The following is a 23,153-nucleotide window of genomic DNA, read 5'->3' on the forward strand; positions in this document are numbered from 1 at the left end:
CTAACTTTAGAATATATATTGATATTCTTTTAAAGTATAAAATAGAAAACAGTTGTCAAATAAAAACAGTAATTGAAAGAAGGAATGTGTAATATAGAAGTATTATGTTCTACTTAAGAGTTCTATGGCACATGATTCTCTGATTGACCCATCCAGTTAAAGGAGTTAGGAAGCCAACACATCTGATCTAGGTAGTTCTGGAACCGCCCTATAACCAATGAGCGGTTTTCTGGCATCGAATTGAATAGTTAAAGGTTTTGGTTTCCTAAGATGAAAAAATGTCCTATCACTCTAAGAAAGCTGGTACAAGCAGATGACTGGAATCTGTGTCAACAAATCAATTAAAACCTAATTTATTGGGTGCTTGCTTTAGTTTCCCACTCATTCATGAAAATAATAAAAGGAAAAGAAGAAAGCATGCTAGTCAGTTTGGTATGTTGACACATAAAAAATGGGGTGCTTTTAGAAAAGACGATGTCTTTTATATTTTGTTTTCTGGTGTTGACAATTCAGGTCATGCAAGTTCGGGCCATGTGCCAATTATAATTAATTAACAACAGAATCAAATCAAATGCCATATGATATTCGTATAACCCTTCTAACAAAACAAAAATAATGATGCATGTAATCACTATTTAAAAATAACTCTAAAACTGAATGTATAGATAGGAATCCGATACATACATGTTAATTGGCCTCGAACTGCATGAAATCTTTCATTTGTATGGAATTGCAACGTACGTGTACCAAATTTAGACACATACAAATGAGACATTGAACATGATATGCCTAATCTCTGAGTCGCAGCATTTGGTGTCCAATTATAGTGAACTCAAAGTACACGTTACGCATCATGTGATTTTTTGGTTTATATTCACCTCCTCAGTTTGAGAATCAGCATCAGCCGACCACCACATAGTTTTTGTTCTTAAACGATCCATCATTTGATCAACTTGGCACATGCGATGTGGCTTCCTCCTTTGTATACCATTCATTCATATGCCCCGTCAACGTTTGTTTTCTTCTTTAGCTACGTGTTTGATAATTACCTATGTAGAGGGGGGGAAAGGAGAACAAATTAAAAGTCATGCTCTTACAAAACACACGTGTAGTGTCTGGTCTGTGATTCATTATAGCAATGTATGTGGGTCTTGTCCCTAACCCGCAAGTTAAGTACCCCTTATAGGTCAGGCCTAGGGCTATTTGACAATGAGACACGTTGACAGCACTTGGGTTTTCATTGACTTGGGATCCGTGGATGTTCCTTGTTGGGAAGGCTTAAAACACTTCACTGTCTATCTACATTAGAACACACACAAAAAGACACAAAGCTGGGCACTACTTTGTAGGTGGCTACCTGCTAAGTGAAATAAAAATATCGTATACTGCATACATAAAAGCTATAAAGTTTGACAGAAAATGAACCAAAGAACGAAGGGTTTAGATTCACGTTGTATCTGGACTGTAAATTGGATATGTAAATTGCTTTCGAGATTGAAAAGTGAATGGTTAACATAGAAAAATATTATTTTGGGTACGTAAAAGTAAAAGAATGCAAAGTACTACAATAATAGAGGACAACTGAATCTAAATATATTTAACTATTAACAGTCCATTGCATTATAGCGTCACCCGAACCCCATAACCCGGTCCCCCGCAGTGTCGTAAACACTAACTTGTTGCTGAATTTAGAAAACAAGGGTATTTTATTTTGAAAAAAAATGTTTTTTAATTATAAATATTATTTAATTTTAAGTTTTGTTTTATTTTTCAATATTTGTGAAAACAGTAAAAGTAATTTTTTTCATATTAACTTTTGAAAATAAGAAATAAAGTAAAAACAGTCTGATGCTTTTGTAAAATTTTACTGTAAAAATTAAAAGAAAGAAAAGTTAAGTAGAAAAGTAAAATTTTAAGTTAATTACTTTTACCACGTTTTTATATTTTAATTGATATATGATTGTAGTTTTTTTTATTTGAATTGCTCACTTTTTAGTACATTAATTACTTGTATTAGTTTCATATTCTTTTAATTGTCAAAATTAAATAATATCTCACTCTAAACTTTTTATAATTATAATTAACAAAACTTATAGTGGAAGTATCATTTGAAGTTGATTTATGTAAATTGATAATGAAAAATTATATAAAATGTTTTTAGATAAAAATAACAAAACAAAAAGGCATGCATTTAATTTTATACATTTTTTTAATGATCATTTATCACTTACTTATCTCTTCCATTTTATACAAAACAATGTCAGGTTACAGTTTCGTTACATTCTCGTTAATTATTGAATAAAATTTGCGGTGGGAGTCACTAGGGTGCACAGACACTCAGATTTTAAGTTTACCAGACACTTTATTCAAGCCTTAATATTGCAATATTCATAAAAAAAAAAATTTTGAATTATTGACTGTTTAAGTCTAGCAAAAGTCAATAAAGATTTTAATGGAATAAAAACAAGTTTCAAGTATATATACCTACCTTGGTTGAGGTGGTTATAGAATGAAGGTGCTGGTGAATCCCCAGTCGGTGACATAAATCAAACCCTCAACCACCCAAGAAATGCAGGAGAAGCCTTAGCTTAAAGGAACTTCGATGGGAAAGATTGAAACTCGTGTGATTTTGATTTAGTTAGTAAATTAAATAATTTATAAAATACACATTTGTTAATTTATTAGATAATTCTTAGATTTCAAAATGTCAGTCTTCAGAGAAATATTTATTTTATGTTATCTATTGGTTTTTAAAATTAAAAAGACATTAATTGTTTTTTGAGAAATATTCTAGTTTCTTGGTATTTCTTTCTAGTAAAATGGAAAAAGCTATTAATAGTCATAAATGGTAATCTTGTCAAAAATATTTTTTTAAGTCGAAAGTACTTAATAAATTTTTATCTCTTATGTAAATATTAAACAAATGATATTTTAAAAGAAAGTTAGTATTTGAAATTCTAATTATAGATTAGTGCTTTTTAATATAACAACAACAAAAATTGTGTGTGTGTGTGTAGGGGGAGGGACACTAAATTTTAATTATTATATATAAAAGTGAAAAGAATGAATGAAAGCTAACTATTTTATGCTTTTAGGCATGTGAGTTATTTTTTTTTCTTTGGTTTTATGCTCGTCTAGAGCTTTGTGACTTCCAATTTTGACTAAGAGACTTTTTAGGTTTTTATCTAGGGAGAGATCTTCTAGACTTTTTTCATTTACTTGTTTACGTTTCTTGTCCTATTGTATGTTTCTTTTAATTTAAAATGAGATTTTATGATAATTGTTTTCTCTTTATAATAACGATAACAATCTTAGTAGGGAGATATCTTCTTACGCTACTATTACTACTTATTATTATTATTATTATGCAGATAAATTATTTCCCAATTAAAGAGATCGACAGTGAAATAAATAAGTAGAGACGAGTGATTTGAAACCCTTACACATGGACATAAATGATATACATACCACTCGAATTCGAACATATAAAAAAAGGATTTTCAAAGATACCCCAAAAAGCATATAAGAAGATATAAACTTTTGAAAGAGCACAGAGAATTAAGAAAGCAGAACCCTACGCTCGCATGTGAAACAGTATGAACGGGGCGACCGTATATCTTGTAACTAGAAATGGAATCTCGTGCTTTTAATTAGGTGCAGCAGAATGTAAATAAATTAACCCAGACACCGGACATTCAAAATTCGAATATATATATATATGGGATAAAAGAATTCCCTGCCCTATCGTTTTCTTATTTTACTTATTAACAAAACATTTGCATTCAGAAACTTGACATGCAAGGAAACAGCATTGGTCTACAAGTCCCTTGCCATTTCTCGTAATATTAACTACATAGCCAGCGAGGCCTTATAACTTGGCATGCGTTTTAGTTAATTAATTAAGAAACATTGCCATTCAGAAACTTGGCACTCAAGGAAACAGTATTGGTCAGCAAATTCCACGGCTTTTCACATTATGATTTATTCGTTGACAAGCTAGGTTCTTCTAAAATGAGTTTATTTATAAAATAATAAAATAAAAAATATTTATTATTGATTTAATTTAAAGTACATAACAATATTAACTTATAGTTTTAAGAATATTCAACTATTTATTTATTTATTTATTTATTTTACTTTACAAACAAATTAACTTTTAAAAAAAAACTTTTCATGAAATATACAACTACGTTGTATAACTGCATGGGTTTTGCATATAGTGCCTTAAACGTCTCGAAATTTCCTTTTTCAGACGCCAACGAAACAAGGACAAATCCATATGAAAATTGAGACTGCAATATTCCTTTGCTTTGACAAAATAGGAGCACAAAATCGTATGTAGCAATATATTGTACCATTACATTCCATGGGAATAGTTTCAGGAGCAGGTAAAGAGAATGGAGCCAACAACTTGGGGACAAATCATGTTGTATTATTTAACCACGCTCTGTGTCTCTCTCTTCTTTATTTTGATTTTTGACTGATGACCCGCAATGGCAAGACTGAAGAAAACTACCTTGAATGGTTATTTAAATATCTGAAAGTTTACGATAAATAATAATTTTTTAATTAAAAGTTATAATATTTAATATAAAAATTTAGTCTATTTTATTGTATTCTTTAGACCCATATTAAAAAAAATAATATATTGTTTTTTTTTATATACCAACTAAAAAAATATACTCTAAAATTAAAAAGGATATTAAAAAAACACTCCCTTTAAATTAAAAAACAAATAAATAAACACTTTCGAACTGAAACATTCAATAATGGGGTAAGTAGTTTCAACTTTGAAGGCTAGGGTAAGTAATTTAAGCAGGCTAGGTGGCTGCTGCATACACATTGGGGCGTTGCCAAAATGGAAGGCCAAAGTGAAGTTATTTCTTCATTCACAGACACGCGTTCTGTGTCATTTGATTCATCATACGATCATGTGCTAATGGCGCAGACGGCTGCTATAGACGGGAGAATAATACATTACACACTGATAACATTCTTGTACTATTTTTCATTTTTAAATGCATTACATATAACTCTTTTCATAATTTTCTATTTTATGCCTTTCCATCACATTATCTGTCTAATAAAGTTGCACCTTCTATTGCCATACATTTTAGCAGACCGTTCACAAAAGTTGCACTCTAATTAAACATTCATTTATCTTCTGCTAGTTTAATCACAACCTTTCCGTAAGAATAAGTTTTTTATATTTTTAATTTTACTTTAGACTTAAACGATAACATCAACTTTTAAAATTAAGTTTGAGTAATTAATAATTACAAATTTTCAATTAAAAGTAAAATTATTATTATATTTTGAATATAATATTTTTTATGATAAAAAATATTTGTTTATTCTTAAACCTAACTCTAAAGACTAAAATTAACAAAAGCTCTTATACTTATTAAGACTCTGTTTTTTACCTTTATAATTTTGAATTCATTAAATTTACATTTAATTATATATTTAAACTCATTGAAATCAGTCTCAAACTCATACTTTTTTCCAGTTAAAGTTCAACCTTGTCTCCTAAACGTGTGTGCGACCATGTATACACACACTAAAAAAAATCCCTTCCAAACTTCTTTATTATTGTGCATGTTCCACATCATTTATTCACGTAATAATTTTAACAAGACAATGACAGAAACATTCTACTTAATTGTCGTTGCTACTATTTTTTCTTTGTAATCTTAATTTTACCTTTTTTACAACAAAAATATAGTGGGTATTTTAAATTTTTATATAATTTAATATTTATATATTTATTTTATATTATTGTTATTATTAATATTAAAATGTTCCCAGATTAAGAAAGGTTGGCAATACATTCTTAATTCTTAATTAAAATTTATTAAAAATTAAAAAATTATGTGAGTCTTATTTTTTTATTTTTAATTTAATAATTTTCTCTCATAATTTTAAAGTTTTTAATGAATTTTAGTTACTAATTAAAGATGTATTAAAAAGTGCATTCTTAACTCTGCTTATTTAATATTGATTAAGAATATTTCTTCTTAAGTTTTAATAGATATAATTATTAATGATTTTTTAAATTTTTTGATTAATTTTAACCTTTTCTTTTCACATTTATTTCTCTCTATATATATATGTTTGATATTATGTATTAAATTTGTAAAATAATATACTAATATTTTTATAAGTATTAAACGTTATCAATTTAACCATTAAATAAAAATAATATAGTTATTAAACGTATAATATATTGTTTTATATACATAAATTTTAATTCCATATTTACTAATGCTTGAATTATTGAAAATTTTGCATACATAATTAATAAAATAATATAATGATTAAATATATATAATTTAATAATTATAAAATAATATTTTTTATCGTATATTTAACATTTTATATTAATTTATTTTGTCCTCTTCTTGTACACGTGCATGCATAGACGACCGTAAGCAAAGTTACATTTTTAAGATAAGTATTCAACAAACTTAAGTTGAAACGTGTTTGTTAAACTACTCATTATAAAAAATAAGTGGAAATATTTTAGCTAGCTAAATATTTACGTGTGTTTTAGCAATTTAAATTAATTTATAGTTAGATAAAAGTTATGCTAACAAAGATTAATCGGTTGTTATACCGTTAGTATATGCGTTCTTTTTTTCAAGGAATCTTATGCACATGCAATAATGATTTTATAATAAAAATATTTGAATTACGTATATTTAATTTAAAAATACCTTTTAAGATTATATATATTTATCTTATATTTTTAAGTTGAGGATCGATTTTGTCTTTAACCTAATTGCATGCATCTTAAATTGATGTGTATGCGGCTGCTGGTATTGTATTGTTCAATGCACTATTGGTTTTCGGTGCGAGCTGCTTGTTTTGCGCAAGTGTTTTTCGATGGGCGTCCAAGATTCTTCTCCTGCAAATGGGAACAGCTAACCATTAACATAAATCTCACACAATGGAATATCAATAAATTTTTGTGTCAATAACATCTTTGTATCACTATAACTTAAGCACGTTTTATTCACCTTACTTTTATAATTACTTTTTTATTTTTATCTGAAAAATTATTGTTCTAAAACGAAATAAATGAAAATACACTTCCAGCATGCCTTTCATAACGCTGTATGGCGTATTGTATATCCCGTTATATACATACAGCTAAAGGAATATTTTAATAAAATTATAAAATAATTAAAATAAATATCCGAACTCAACCTTAATATTATGCTAAGTGAACATAATGCAGAAACTACGATTAACAGCGTTAAAATTATTTTGAATTCATATATATTTAAAAACAACTAAACGTACAAGAGACTTTTCACTGATCTCTGTACTCTTTAGATGCATGACTTTATTAGAAATGATTTTTAAAATAATTAATGTTAAAACAAATATTATTAAAAAATAATTTATAGTTACAAATGATATTTTAAGTTAGTTTTAAAGAATTGTAAAATGTAATATAATCATTGAATTTAATTTTGATTTTATGAGTATGAAATTTTTTATACTAATAATAAATCATGTTTATATATTTTTTTAAAAAAGAAAACCTTACACTTAGAATTTTTTAAAATTAAAAAAAATTAATTATTTTAATATTAATCTTCCTCGTCCTTGTTTATATTACAGAATCGAGTACGTTAAATAAGCAATTAATTCAAGTGATAATATATACATGTTTAATTTCCAACTACATTGATTTGAGGAGCAATAAGTAGTTAATTCTAATATGTTTTCAACCTGAATAGAATAATCTCCTATAAAAAAATCATAATTAAACAAAAATATAGCATGGTTTGAGTCTTCCCCTGTGGAGAGAGATTTTGTGCATTTTAGCGTATTTTTGGAACAATATATATATATAAATTTTTAGATTAATTTTTAGTCATTCAAATGATAGAAATATTTTATTTATCATGTAATTGTATATAATTTTATTTCCTAATTTATATAAAATTAAAAAATATTGGTAAAAATGATGATAATTATTATAGACTTTAATAAATTTAAATTTGTTTAATGAATTTTAAATTAAAGTATATAATAAAAATTATTAAATCATACAATTATTAATATAATTTAAAATATGTAATTTAACTCCCCTTTAAAATTAATATTAAAAAAATATTTAGTCAAACAATATTTTTACCATCCATAATTTGTAATCGATCTTAAAACTTTTCAATTTATATTATAAGGAATCATATATTTATAAATTAATTACTCTTAACTTTTACATCAAAATATTTTTTGTTTTAATTAAAGATTAAATATCAACCTATTTAGCGGATAACTTTGAGTTCAAATTTTATTATATGTGAGAAAATTTCACACCCTTTAAACTTGAAGTAGCCCGTGGTGGTTTTTGATCTTTAAATAAAAACTATGTTTTAATATTTTTCTTTTATTATTAAATTAATTTAATTAATTATTGAAATAAAATTATACTTATATATATATATATATACACACACACATTTGTCCTCATATTTTAACAATTTTCTTTAAACGAATTTTTTTCTTTAATTTATATTACTTATTTGATCCATTAAAATACTGACAAGTGAATATTAAAAAGAGTAAAAGTAATAATATTTAGAAAATAAAAATAAAAATCATATATTCAAAGGACTAAAATAAAAAATATAAGGGGATTAATTTATATATTTAAATTTAAATATTAGTTATATTAAAAAATATTGTAAGATGGATAAAATATTTATAAATTTTACTGATATTTAAAATATTGAATAGATCATCTGATTAAGCCAACATTTTTGCGTACAATAGTTGCATTTTTAACGCCGCGAGCAAAAGAAAGAGGCAGATAATTTTGTATCTGAAGCGAAAGAATATTAAATATTAACAATGGGGCACTCCACTGCGACGTGGCAGAAAGCCCAGTGAAAGAGTGGGCAAAGGGATGTTGGCCACGTGTAGAGATTTGATTTCATAGTCGGAAAAGAAAGAGAAAGAAGTTGGAGAGTATACAACAAGACTTACTCTGTTACTTCCTTCCTCATTCGCCAGTAACGGAGATGGACTGGGAAAGAGAGTGGCGGGGACCCCTAAGGATATCGCGGTTGTTGTGGGTCCCACCATTCTGTTTTTTGGAGCTTCCCCTTTCTTCCAACTATAAATCACTGCTTCGCCCTTCTTCTTCTCTCCCACACATACTCTCTCTTCTTCAACACTTGACACCTTCGCTTCTCTCCTCTCAAACATATTTAAGGTTTATTACCTTCAACTTCCTTCACATTCTCAGATCATATCTTTCTCAATGTGCCTATATACATCATAAATTATTTGCTTCGGTTTCTTGTGCAGTGAAGATGACGCAGCAGAATGTGCTCCTGTCCAAGACTAGTAAATCTGGGAATGGGATCGACAGGGCTATAACCCTTCCCCAAAAGCCACCCTCCGCACCAGGAGGCTACATTCCCATTCCAAGGAGAAGGGTTTTGAAGAACCTTGAAATCAATGGAGACGGAGGACAAAGAATCAGTGCATGGCTTGACTCCATGAGAGCCTCTTCTCCAACCCATGTCAAATCCACTCCTTCTTTCGCAGAAGAACACACCTCTTGGATTGTGAGAACCCACAACCACTCTTCTTAATCATTTTTTCAACACCTACTAGTCATTTCGACTCATCTTCCTCTGACGTGCATAATCACATGTTCTTTGTCAAACAGCTTCGCCACCCTTCCGCATTAGACATGTTTGAACAGATTACGGATGCATCCAAGGGAAAACAAATCGTCATGTTCCTCGACTACGATGGTACCTTGTCGCCTATTGTCGATGACCCCGACCGTGCTTTTATGTCGGATTCGGTTAGTATTTATACATGCTTACAATTATTAGATATATAATTTGTTTGCTAATAGTAACATATTCAATTGTCACATATCAGATGAGAAAAACTGTGAGGAAACTTGCGCGGTATTTTCCTACTGCTATTGTTACCGGCAGATGCAGAGACAAGGTCAACTTTCAATTTCAGTTCTGCCCCTTTCCCTTCTTATTTTGGGGACCAAAAAAAGGACTAATTTTGTGATGTTTTGCCAACAAAAGGTGTACAATTTTGTTCGCTTGGCTGAGCTGTATTATGCTGGAAGCCATGGCATGGATATTAAAGGACCAACAAGAGATTCCAAATACAATAAGGTGAGTGAACTAAACATGGTGCAGTATAATAGGGTCATAACTTTTACTAATTCTAAGAAAAATATTAATTTTACTTTGACTTTGATCTTCAGGACAACAAAAGAGAGGAGGTTCTTTTTCAACCTGCCAGTGAATTTCTTCCCATGATGGATGAGGTTAGTCAATTTTTTCCCTACATGCTTCTTAATCCTTCTTCTTCTTCTTTTTTTAATTATAGTAAATAAAAATATATTTTTTCTTCTACCCAATTGCAGGTGTACCATCTATTGGTTGAGAAAGTACAATCAATTCCTGGAGCCACGGTGGAGAACAACAAGTTCTGCGTCTCTGTTCATTTTCGCTGCGTTGATGAAAAGGTACATAAACATGAAAGCCATCTATGTAATTAATGCGAGAAAATTTTGATTTAGACTTGGCAAAGTTTAACATAAAGTCTCAACATATGCACGATATCCAGAAATGGAGTGAACTGGCACAGCAAGTGAGATCAGTGTTAAAAGAGTACCCGAAGCTTCGTCTTAGCCAAGGAAGGAAGGTGGGCCATGGTTTTGTTTTCACTTTTTCGTTATCTACTTTGTTTATCTGGTGGGGTATTTGATTTAATTTAAAGGTGGCTTTGAGAGGAGGATTAAGAATAATAAGAAATAAGAGATGTCTCACTTTCAATGTCATTTGTTTAATACAGGTACTAGAGATTCGTCCCTCTATTAAATGGGACAAAGGGAAGGCAGTGGAATTTTTGTTAGAGTCACTTGGTGAGTTTTAATCCAATTCATTTTTGTTGTTTATTTATTTGTCACAATATATTTTGTTAAGCATAAATCATAATAATTACTCAGTTATGAATAACCCACTGCTCACGATCAGTGGTTGGATAATTGTTCCAAGTATTTGACCATGACAAACAAATAAGAGGACGACACCCACATCATGTGGGATTATTATATTCATTGAAAGATTATTTTATATCCATATGCTTCTAAGTATATAGTAATTTTTTAATTTGTCCATCAATATCTAAATAACAAATCGTTTTCAACAGGATTTGCCAACTGTAACAATGTCTTTCCTGTTTACATTGGTGATGATAAAACCGATGAAGATGCATTCAAGGTATCCAATGATCTTAATTTTTGTCTAAAAGAATGCTGCCTAGTCAATTAATATATTAAGTTTGTTAGTGGATTGTTTGGGATAATTTGTACTAACTAGTGGTTGTTAATTGTTTTATCGTAACCAGAAATTAAGAGACAGAGGACAAGGTTTTGGGATTCTTGTCTCAAAATTTCCAAAGGACACTACTGCATCATACTCTTTACAAGAACCCAACGAGGCAAGTATAATTTGATTAATTTCCTTATTTCATATATTTTTGCGCCATCGTATCGTATGCATAAAATATATCTTGTTTATTTATTTATCCAATTATTTTTTAATTTCATATAGGTGATGGAATTCCTTCAACGTTTGGTGGAGTGGAAACAAGTATCCCTCCGAGCACGTTCCCGGGTGTAAATGGATAGAATGACGTTGTACATCCCTACCCTGCCATAAAAATTGAGTTCAGCTAGGGTAGGATTATAGGACCCTTTTTTTCCCTGTTTTGTTCAGATTAGAACAAAGAACAAAAATGTAAGGAAAAAAGAAAGACAAAACTGTCTTTCTGAGTTTGAAGCACGTCTACATTGATGTAATTAGCCACGTAGTACGTAGTACAGGGGAAAGTCTCTAGGATCAAATGTAATTCTGAATGGATTAAACATGTACTCTTCCCATTATGATTATATAATATTTCTTAAGTTACGTATAAAGACTATTTATAAATTCCCAGTCGTTACATGCCTTAGCATAGTCTCGCCATGATGTCCTGCGTGTTCGTAAAAATTATATTAAGAAATATTTTAAACATTTTAAAATAATGTTAAATGTTTTAATACACTCCTCAGGCGCATCTGATGCATAAATTTTTTAAGAATAGATATTTGTATTTGGCTTAATATTAATTAAGATTAAATAAATATTAATACCATACTAAAAGCGAATTAAAAGCCTAACTCACTTAGAATGTCCAAGGCCTCAAGCTTTTAATGGAATATTTAGCGGTAATGAAAATTTAAAAAGAACATTGTAATTAAATACCGTGGTTAACACAATCCATTTCGGAATTTCGGAAAAATATGGCTGTATTCTTACGATCCACTACATGAGCAAAGAACTAAACGGATTATGACATGTCGAATAAGCGTGTGAAGTGATAGTCTTTTGGCCTTTGGGACAAGAAGTGAAAGGGGTAAGTTCGTTTCACATCTATCACATATCATTTGCTTTTAGTTGAAAAACTTGAAAATAAGTAAATAAAAGAGGAAGGAAGGGAGAAGGGGCGTGGGTAAATCGAAGCCAATCTTTATCGGCAATTATTCAGCCAATAATGCTCTTTGTAATTCTTGATTTAATAGCAATTATTGGTTTCCTTCTCTGCAGTACATATTTGGTCTATTAGGGTTAGCTTACACAAACATTAATGGACATTCTTCTTTTGGATAACAATTGATTGTGCTAGTTAAACTTATTCTGGATTAAAAGTCTATAATATTATTGGATACCTTATAGGCTGCATTGTACAAAGCCATGTCAAAAGGAAAGCCTGTTTATCCCTACAATCATCCACTTGTATGGTGCTTAGGACCACTGGTCGCACGTGCATAACGAACAAGAGAACTTATATGCAATAGAAGGAAAAACGGGCTTCCAATCTCAGTAAGATATCCTTAATGTGGAGATAAGATCATCATAACCATCAATGATTGGGTCATTGGAGATTCAGGTAATAAGCCTAAGAGGGCCCCTTATCGACTTGGCTTATTAGAATATTTCTATCCTGTATCTGAAGCTGACTCAAAAGTTGTTGTTGTGGGCTAGACTTTTTTGGTGCCCCAGAAATTCAATTTTATGCTATGTCATTATTCAACGTTTGAATCAATGTCTCTTTGTCCATGCCAGATACACTCCCACAGCTTTCCCTCTGTCATGCAGTATACTGACATTTCTATACTCCTTTGTGTATTGGAAATTATATCATGGATTCGTATATATATATATATATATATATATATATATATATATATAGATAGATATATACCATAAACCCAACAGAGAAATAAGCTCTTGAGCATCAGAAAAAGGACTAGAAAGTAGTAAATGTAGTCAGAAAATTGAACGCCTCTAATATAGCCACCAATATGTCTGTACGCTCCACATGATGTTTGATTTTAGATCAATAATTGGTGAACCAAGAGAATATAAAAGTAATGGTTTAGAAATTTTTGTAGTAAGACTAATAAAACAAAGCCTTTTATTGATTCTAGATTAATAATTTTATATCAATATTGAATGTCAGCAACTAGGCATTTACGAATTATTTATATAGAGATATGCTAGCTAGGTTAGATAAATAAATTTTATAATCACATGCATCTTGGAAATAAAATAGGAAAGGAGGTTTCGTGTCCCGTATCTAGAAAAGGTGTTTCATTTTACATATTGAAAATAGAAACCGATGCTCAATCTTTTCTAAAGGAAAGGGAATGAAGAAAGGTTGGGAGAAATCCATTATATTAATTCGGTGTCCACTATCCTCTATCTTATGAACCAAATGCCTGCTTTGTTTGAGTAGGTATGTGAGGTGGTACCATATATAACAAGACATGACCAAAACTAATATTTAAAAAAAAAAAAACTCAAAGCAATCACAAATCATGTGAAATGACCACCGATATTATACACATGCAAAAAGCTGTGCCTGCCCGTGTTCTTGAAACAAGAAACATAGATAAAAGCTAATCCATATAATGTAATGATCGAGACTGTAAGGTTATGGCTTAGATTCTGCGTGTTATGCACATAGCAAATTTAGCAAAAAGAAAAAGAAGAGAGAAACAGGAGTGGCCGAATAATTGGTGCTTAAGTTCTAAGGAACCCAGGCCACTTCACTTTTTTTTTTTAAGGCCTTGAAGTAACATGTTTCAAATGGTGAAAGGGAATCTGATAAATGAGACGGGGTGCTTTCGAATTAAATTGAGTTCGTAAGGAGGACAAGGAAGGTTAAACTTTTGGTTTGGTTAGTGAAAGTGAAACTGAAGACAGGGTTAGGGAATCTATATGGTTGAATGAAGAGTTGGAATCCACTCAGAAGGAGATGTTTGATGGGAGGAATAACATAGATATTTGGAATAGAGACACCAACATGGCTCCAACCTTTGACAACGCTCAGCTGTTAATTTGTGTCGGACGTGGAAAGATGGTGTCCACCAGATTTATCTATGATTGATGTCTAAGTTAAATTAAACTACGTTTTTGAAAGTTTCAATTATTGGCGAGAACCAAAAGTCGAACACCATTTCTCTGCCAATTGTCTTCTTTCTTTTTCACTAACCTTGGCTTTGTAATATATTCTCCCTCTCCTTCTCTTAGTTCAATATTAATTGGCTCGTGATCTTAGGAGGAGTAAGGAAATGGGTTAAGTATTATTACTATTAAATATACTTCCATTTCAATAAACAATGTTTTTCCACCCATTATATTATTATGAAGTATAACTAACTCTTGCTCCCACCTACCCCAACCAAAATTAACACAGAAAACACTATTAATTATATGGGAACAACAACAACTGGATCATATTAGACCCATACGTAACCAACAATTGTGAATCCGGATCGCACGCAGTAATGGGACTCATAAAGCAGCATGGCAAAGATTGAGAAGTAGGAACCTCTAGCCTTAGACTTTGGCATTGGCATTTTAAGGTGTCAGAGGGTGTGCCGGCTATTAATGGTCCTCAAGTACACGTGTTTGGTTCTTGGCAAAAGAATGATGCAAATTTTTTACACGTGTACAAGTTTGGGAATTGGTCCCCGCCTTGAGGGTCGAGCCCACATAAGATGGCTGCCATGGAATACAAATGCATGTTATATGTACATAAACTATACAGTATATGAGGAATAAATTAAGGTGCGGAGTGGGTTAGCTAGGTTGAGCACTGCACTTGTTGGATACGCTACACTCCTAGGCCACATGGGTCTCCATGTGACCCCAAGATGCCCTGGTATTGGGGAGCAAAGCAATAATAATGTTCTGTTGATGGGTCACTAGTTTTCACCTGTTAACATGTTCACAGACCACTCTCATACGGATACTCACGTTTCGGAGTGCAAATATTAATTGGAGGAGTGATTGAGGATGTGTCATGGGGAGATTGGTGGTGTATCAATATCTTGTATCTTGTGCATGAAAACTTGTCTCCGGGAACTGGTTGTACATCTCTTTTAGTATTTATAAGTTAAGTTAGAATAATCTTTAATCATTGATTTACGTGTTTAGTAGTCTCTCTGCTATATATATATATATATTAAATATTTCTCAGCTATGACACTGTTCCGTGATCAAGGTCAACCAGTGTGATGAACATAGTGGTTAGATACAAATCACAGATTCTTTTTCGTCATGGGCGAAGCAGTCACATGTAAGTTGCATAAGTTAGGCTCACAGGCCAGAAAATTAAGAATAGAACAATATTGAACATGGCTAATAAAATTTGACCTTGTGTTGTGAATGATGATCTAATTATCATAACTGAGGAATAATAATAAAATATTATGAATGAATAACATAAGCGGACATATATGTGTGCCCAAAAAGAGGGTCAAACAGTAAGGGGAAGGGAAAAGAAATAAAACATTGTCTTATTGTTCACAACCAGCTGGTACAATGAATTCTCCGCTAAGTAAGAGAAGGCCACAAAAAGGTTTTTTCAACAAAAGAGCACATAACCAAAAGGGGTAGGGAAGGGGCCTTTAATTTGCCAGAAGAAAGTTGATCAGTTTTTAATTAAAGTTGCAATAGCCTAACTTTCATAATTATTTTATTAATTTAAAGCGCACCTTCTTTTGGGGTTTATTGGCCTGCCCTTAAAGAATATTAATTATCTTTTTATAATCAAAACTTATCCCCTTCATTTAGTTGTTTTACCCTGCAATCTTTTCTTTTCCTTTTTAAGTATGTAATAATTGAGAGTTTTATTATATTTTTCTGCCATTCTTCTTAAAAACTCTCTTGTTACTTAATAAAGTAAGAAATAATTATAAATACTCTTTATTTTTATAATTATTAAATAAAAATATTAAATATATTACCTTTTTAAGCTAATAAATACATTAACAATTTTTTATTTAATGCTCATTTTATAAATAAAAAGAGAATTATTAAAAGGATAAATGAAAAAAATATAATAAAAATAAGTATTAAATTTAAAAGTGTATAAATTTATTTTCTTAAAAAAATAAGAAAATTAATAACTAAAAAGATATATACTCACAAAAAGTTGAAGGATTTAAAATTATTCCAGTATAAAATAAAAATAACGCATGCATTTATTATACTAAAATATGAAATATAATTAATAATTTTTTATATAATAATTTTTTAAATATGTATGATGCATTCAAGATACAAAATAAAAAATTAATAGATAATAATTTTTTATTAAAATTTATAAAATTTGATATTATCAATTAATTATATTCTATCTTTTATAAAAATTTATTATATATAAATTTGATTTTTAATACACATTAAAAAATATATAATAATTAAAATTTTATAATAATAAAAGATTAAAGGATTTATAATTATTCTGCAATTAAATACATCTTTACATTTTTTTTAAAGAAAATCTCGCAGTCAAAAAATAAGAGAATAATTTGTCAGATTATTGTCATAAAATTCGTGAGTATACACTAACATTAAATCCAATGTTATCCTAAGTTTTCAATGAGTACACACTGAAATTGATCTTTTGAAAAAAATCATTAAATCCAATCAAGTTATTAAAAAGATAAAAATAACTCAATAATATTTTTTTATGAGACAGGTAAACTTATCCCAATGACATCTCTTCATGTACATACAAATGGCACGAATAATGTTTATCTTATAAAATAATTTTTTTAGAAAGCTTTTTTCAGTCAAATTGGTTACTGCGCTCCCTGAAAGAAGTAACAAGAGATTAGCAGGCCATATAAACAATTTTATTAAGCTAAAAAGAAGTATTTTAAGGAAAAAATAACTTGTCTCATAAAAAAGTTTTAAAAAATTCTTTAATAATATTTTTCTTGTATTTTCACTATTTCTTATACAAATATTTAAAAACATAAATCATAACAAAAAAATCTTTGCTTGAAGTAGATTTAGCATTTTATTGTAAATCTAGATTAGGATAATTCTTCAGGAAAGGCCCAAACCTTTCCAGGTCCAGTAATCCCCTAAGCCTCTGGCCTAAGCAGGCCCCGTTTTATGATAAAGATCATTCATTTTATGTCAACTTGACAACTTCAGGTTCACCCCCGAAAACAAAAAAAGAGACAACTTCGGGTATATATAACAAAAAAAACATTATTCGTTATTCTAGCAAGATTATTAATTTTAGAATCTATGCCTATGGTTTAAAAGAAAAAAACAACCCAGCTTAATTAAAAAAAATACTATTAAAATCCAATTTTGTGAAGGCATTAATGTGTGAATAACTCTATTGCTTATGCAGTGCACAATTGAGAAGCAGAATGACTTCAAACAACCCGGAGAGATGTCGGTCATGGGCACCTAATTTATAAGTTAAAAAGAGTATTGTGATGCAGGGAGATTGTGAGAAAAATATAAATGAACTATATTTATTCATTCAGCATTGCCTTACCTTTCCTTTTCATTATTTTTCTCATATGTTACAACATAGTTTAATTAATTGTCATTACTATGTTTAAAACGAAGAATATAACTGCTAGAGCTGGAGCCTATGAGAAATACTTAATTAAAAATAATATAATAAGAGCAGACAACAAGGGAAGAACAAAACAAGCAATGATTAAAGAGATGAGACCGAACAAAGGAGAGCAAAAGAAAAGAGGGAGAAGGGATCACTTCTGGGTTTAATTGAAGTGGATGCCATGTTTTTACCACGCAACCCCATCACTGCTACAACAATAAAATAGTACAAGTACACAAACCATCCCATATCCTAATTAATAAATCTTCAAACTCAATATTGCTTGAAATTGGTATCGCATTGTTGTGACAAGACTCGCGTGTCGCTCCCGAGACCGCTAACCTCAAACTCACACGCCACATTCGCCTTCATAGTCCACGTTTCGAGTCCACCAGCTTGGATCCTAACCCCAAGTTTCATCTCTAATTTCAAAGGAAGTGTCTTGTTGGATTTTATGCCACTATTCATACCCTTTGGCAACGCTCCGTTGGATCCAGTTAACTCAACTTTCACCGTTGAGGACTCATTACGATCTTGTTCCATCATCGGATACCTCCCCGTGGCAACCTTGGTCTCCTCGAACAGCATCCAAACATCCCCATTTGCATAATCAATCCCCATCCTTTGATTCGGGTTCTTGGCCCTCAACGAAACCTCGTACTGTGGTCGCGAGTTCTTGTTTCCAAGGTTCTTCACGACAACATCGGAGACAGAAAACGTGGGTCCCGTGGGGTTGAAGATGAAGTACAAGATGGCTATAGCTATGCCAACAATGGCAACGATGGAAATAATGATTAGAGCAATGGTAAGCCAGATGCGAGGGCCACAACCGCAACAGCCGCTGAGACAGCAACAACCGCGCCTTTTCTGAGCTGGTGGTGGGTTGCGGTGTTTTTCGATGATCAATGCATTCTCACGTGGTGGCACGCGGTAGACTTGGTCTTTTGGGAATTGGACAATGTACATGTCATGTTGGGCACGCCCTGGAGGCGGTGGCAATGGTGATATGGCGGCGGCGCGGTTGTCGGCGACTTCGTTGCTGTTATGGGAGCTGTGCCCCTCCATTGGCATGCAATGAATTGATCGGCGAATGTGTTAGCTTCAACTTCAACGCTTGCTTGCATGCACGTGAATAGGGGTTAGCTTGGGGGTTTGGAGATGATGAATGAGATAATAAGGTTGTGACAGCTTGGAAAACATAAGCGCCCACCGCATTGGGGTGTTAATTTTTCGGGGTTAGTTTTTCTTTCTTTATTTTCTAGGGAATTCATACAGCTTATGTGCCCTAATTCAAGATTGCTAACTTCTTATTAAGAAGTATTTTGATATAATTACTTTTCTAAGCTCGTCTATTATTAGTGTGTACAAAGAGTTTTGTCATCTTTTGTGTTTTTAAGTTTTTTTATGGAAAGTCTTTTTTGTGTATTAAGTGTAATTAGCATACTTTTAACAAGTAATGATTACAACCAAAAATGCTATATCAACCGATCGTTGAGTTGCCAATATACTATCATATTCATCATAAAAATTGCAATTTATCAATTTTTATAAAAAATATTTTAATTTTTCCAAACTTTATTCTTTATATCTACTTTTTAATCTACCATTTTTTTTTATCAAATTAATCTCTCTCTCACTGCTACAAAATATATATATATAGACAAATTTTTGAACCATTATAGACAGATTTTAAAATTACAGACAGATTTACAAACGAACAGAAACTATCTATAATATCCTCATCGGTAAAAAATTACAGACAGGGTGTTAAATCCGTCTGTAAGTTATAGACAGAAAAATTTGTCTATAAGTTACAGACAAAAAAATTTGTTTGTAATTTATAAACAAAAAAATTTGTTTGTAATTTACAAATGAAAAAAATTCATCTATAACTATAAGTAGAAATATATGTTTGTAACTTATAGACAGAAAAATTTGTCTGTAACTTATAGACAAAAAATCCATCTGTAATTTGTCTATGATATATTTACTATTTTTTGTTTATATACATAATTATTTTTTTCTGTTCTTGATTATCACAATTTATAAATATAATAAAAATTACAAAATTAAATTTAAAAATTCAAAAATAATTTATAAAATTTAAAATTTAAATGTCATTACAAACGAAGACAAAAACATCCAAATAAATAATGTTAAAAATAAAATACAAGTGTTCACCACGAATAATCTGTATGATTATCATCTGAAGGAGCATCATCATCAGTAAACGAGGAGTCGGAAGAGGAATGATGCATAAAGCTGAAAACTAGTGGTGCTGGAGTTGGTGGAGGAGGAGGAAGAGGTATGGAACTGCTTGCTCTTATGAGCTCAAATTATGCATGCATCTGCTGCATCTACATATGTTGTTGCTCATTTGCTGCTAGACCTCCCTTTGCATCCTCGATGCCACCTTCTTTTCTATCTTCTTCTCCATTTTCTTTATCATTTCTTCTTTCATGCACTTAGAACATGACACCTAACTTTTTAGTTGGTGATGAATTGCTGCGAATTACAACAAACACGTATGAATTCCTCTGCACTCTCAAAAAATTCAGGTTTTATTCCCCCAACTTGAGTGCAACCTATCATACATCCACTGACGATTTCTGAGAAACATATGAATCAAGAACTATATAAACCTAATACAAACACACAATGTTGTATCAACCTTCTACTATACATTACACAAATTTTTAATATAAATTTTGGCATAATCTCCTCTAATATATGTTAATTTCCTTATGTTTGTTTACCACTTTTTTACAGAAATTAAAATTTTCACCACACATAACTAATATATTATATAACAATATATTAATCAATGCATAAAACACAAACACATCACAATTCTAAACCGTTCTAGAGCACATCCCCTTGTAACTCCACAACATGTATATTCTACAAACTCCGTAAATACAAACAATCCCACAGCACACAATAATCAGGTTCGAAGAAGGACCTCTACGCCCTTCCCCCTAGTCATACAACTCTATTTTAGAAATTTTAAATCTCTAAAATACATCAAAAATATAAAAAAAAATTAAACTGATTAAAAGTTAGAGTATCATACCAGGAACACAATAATACAAATTATCTTTCAAATGAATGCATCAATCACTTGCAAAGGCCAAAAAACTAAAGCTCCAAGAGAGAGACAGAGAGAGAGAGGTGAGAGGCGAGAGAGAGAGGAAATTATGCAAAATGAGGAAGAAAAAGGAAGAGGCACAGTGTTATGTGTTTCACACATTACAGACGAAAAAATATGTTTGTAAATGTTTTAATGAAATGATGCATTTTAAATGTTAAATTACTGACAGATTTATCTATCTATAAATTCATCAAATACAGTTATAGATGAAAATATCTGTCTATAAATTGCCAAATGAAAAGTCGATCAAAAATGGCAATATTTACGGACGGATTTTTTTGTCTGTAACTTCCGCTCCAAATTTTCCTCCTATTTTCAAATTACAGACAAATTTATCTGTCTATAAATTCATCAAATACAGTTATAGACAAAAAAATTTGTCTGTAAATTGTCAGATGAACAGTCGGTCAAAAATGACAATATTTACAGACGGATTTTCCCATCTGTAACTCTCAATCCAAATTTCTTTCTCATTTTCAAATTATAGACAGAAAAATTCATCTATAATTCCTGTCTATAATACTTTGCGCTAAATAGCAGGTCAACTACAGATGACTATTATAGATAGATATAATACAGACGGATTTTTCAAAAAAAAATTAAAAAATAAAAATATAAAAATTTGTCTGTATTACAAACAAATTTTTGTCCATATGTAATATCTGTCTATAAATAACGCTTTTCTGATAGTGTCTCTCTTTCTTATTTCTCTATGTTTATCACTTACATGTGAATATATATGCAGTCCAAACCAGTGGAGAAAAAAATATCATTTTTAAAAAATTATACAATCATATATAGATCACGATGCGATGATAGATGCTTCATATTTTCGTTTGGGTCCAAACACAGAGTTTCTGTCCAAATGATAGGGCGTTTTATTTGTTTCAATGTTCATTGCATTTGCCCCATAAAAGCATAAACCCCAATCAGGAAATATTCTATTCCATCCATTTGCCCAACTTGGTTCAGATAAAGTTAATCTTCAGTTGACAAAAAGAGAACAGAGAAAAAAAATATATCTTCGGACAGCTTGATCAAATGTACTAATGATTGCCTGGATCAGTATTTATTTATTTTATTAATTCGTATAAAAGTGCAATAAAATAAAACAAAATTATTATTTATTTCATTAATTAAAAAATGTACAGATTGAAAATTATTAATTATTTGATTTTTTTAATATTTCTGTTAAATTTATTGTAAATGACCTTTATCATATTTAACACGTTTCTCTATATAATTTGTCAAACCAGTAAGTTGCAATAAAAAGTAGGTAAATTCTGTTTATCATAGTAAAGTTTAGTCTTTGACAGAAAACACATGAATGAATAATAGTATACCATTTTCGTGTAAATAAATTTCGTATCATTTAACATTTTTTTTCTTTATTTTTTGTAAAATGATATTGTTTTAGTTGTGCATTAAAAATCTACAAATTAATTTAGTTCAATTTAATGAGCAAGTTTTTATTATTTAATATTTTTGGATTAAATATATTTTAAATTTTATAACTAAAAAATTCTCTAATTAGATCCCTATATTTTAAGCAACATTAGATATTTCTTATAATATGCTAAACTTGAAAAAAAAAGTTTAAAAAACCAATATGTATATACACATTATTGTAAGTAATATTTTTTGTATAAGCGCGTGACATGGGCCATTTTTTTGTTTTAAGAATAAATATACAAAAATGACATGTATAAAGATATCGCGAAGATTTCAAATATTAAGTTCATAATTAAAGAATAGACATTAATTTAAGCAATAAGTTAATAATTAATATACTTTTAAGAACTAAAGTAGATACATTTAAAATATGGTAAACTACACTTGAATGGTAAAGAATGACACTTTTAATGAGATACACTTTGGTCTGTTTTAATATGAACAATTTTTTCAAAAGTAAGTTTCTTCTTTCAAGCTCGACCTTATTCTCAGTTTTGAATTTATATTATTTACTCAGTAGAAGATAAAAAATAATAATTTTGGCCTATGTTGCAAAATTATTTAT

The 23,153-nt window shown here is 30.2% G+C and overlaps 2 protein-coding genes across 3 annotated transcripts; one reads left to right on the forward strand and one right to left on the reverse strand.

Annotated features, from left to right (window-relative positions):
* The first annotated feature begins 9,169 nt into the window (after positions 1-9,169).
* LOC113872037 (probable trehalose-phosphate phosphatase J) lies at positions 9,170-11,974 on the forward strand. 2 transcript variants are annotated; one of them, XM_027509217.1, is made up of 12 exons: positions 9,170-9,232; positions 9,328-9,590; positions 9,695-9,835; positions 9,916-9,987; positions 10,077-10,169; positions 10,262-10,324; positions 10,424-10,525; positions 10,627-10,704; positions 10,855-10,924; positions 11,212-11,282; positions 11,410-11,502; positions 11,616-11,974. In XM_027509217.1, the coding sequence occupies exons 2-12, from the start codon at positions 9,333-9,335 to the stop codon at positions 11,682-11,684; spliced, it is 1,110 nt and encodes a 369-aa protein (XP_027365018.1). In that variant the 5' UTR covers positions 9,170-9,232; positions 9,328-9,332; the 3' UTR covers positions 11,685-11,974. The 2 variants fall into 2 exon arrangements, with proteins under 2 accessions (XP_027365018.1, XP_027365020.1); XM_027509219.1 differs by lacking the exon at positions 9,170-9,232 and having other exon boundaries at positions 9,333-9,590; positions 10,077-10,187; positions 10,277-10,324; positions 11,616-11,884.
* A 6,284-nt stretch (positions 11,975-18,258) lies between these two features.
* Positions 18,259-19,050, reverse strand: LOC113871568 (NDR1/HIN1-like protein 13). Its single transcript, XM_027508658.1, has one exon. It carries the CDS (start codon positions 19,048-19,050, stop codon positions 18,259-18,261), a length of 792 nt encoding a protein of 263 aa, XP_027364459.1.
* Between the last annotated feature and the right edge of the window lie 4,103 nt (positions 19,051-23,153).

This window comes from Abrus precatorius, unplaced genomic scaffold (genome assembly GCF_003935025.1).
Source record: "Abrus precatorius isolate BTA unplaced genomic scaffold, Abrus_2018 Scaffold7, whole genome shotgun sequence".
NCBI classification, from domain to species: domain Eukaryota; kingdom Viridiplantae; phylum Streptophyta; class Magnoliopsida; order Fabales; family Fabaceae; genus Abrus; species Abrus precatorius.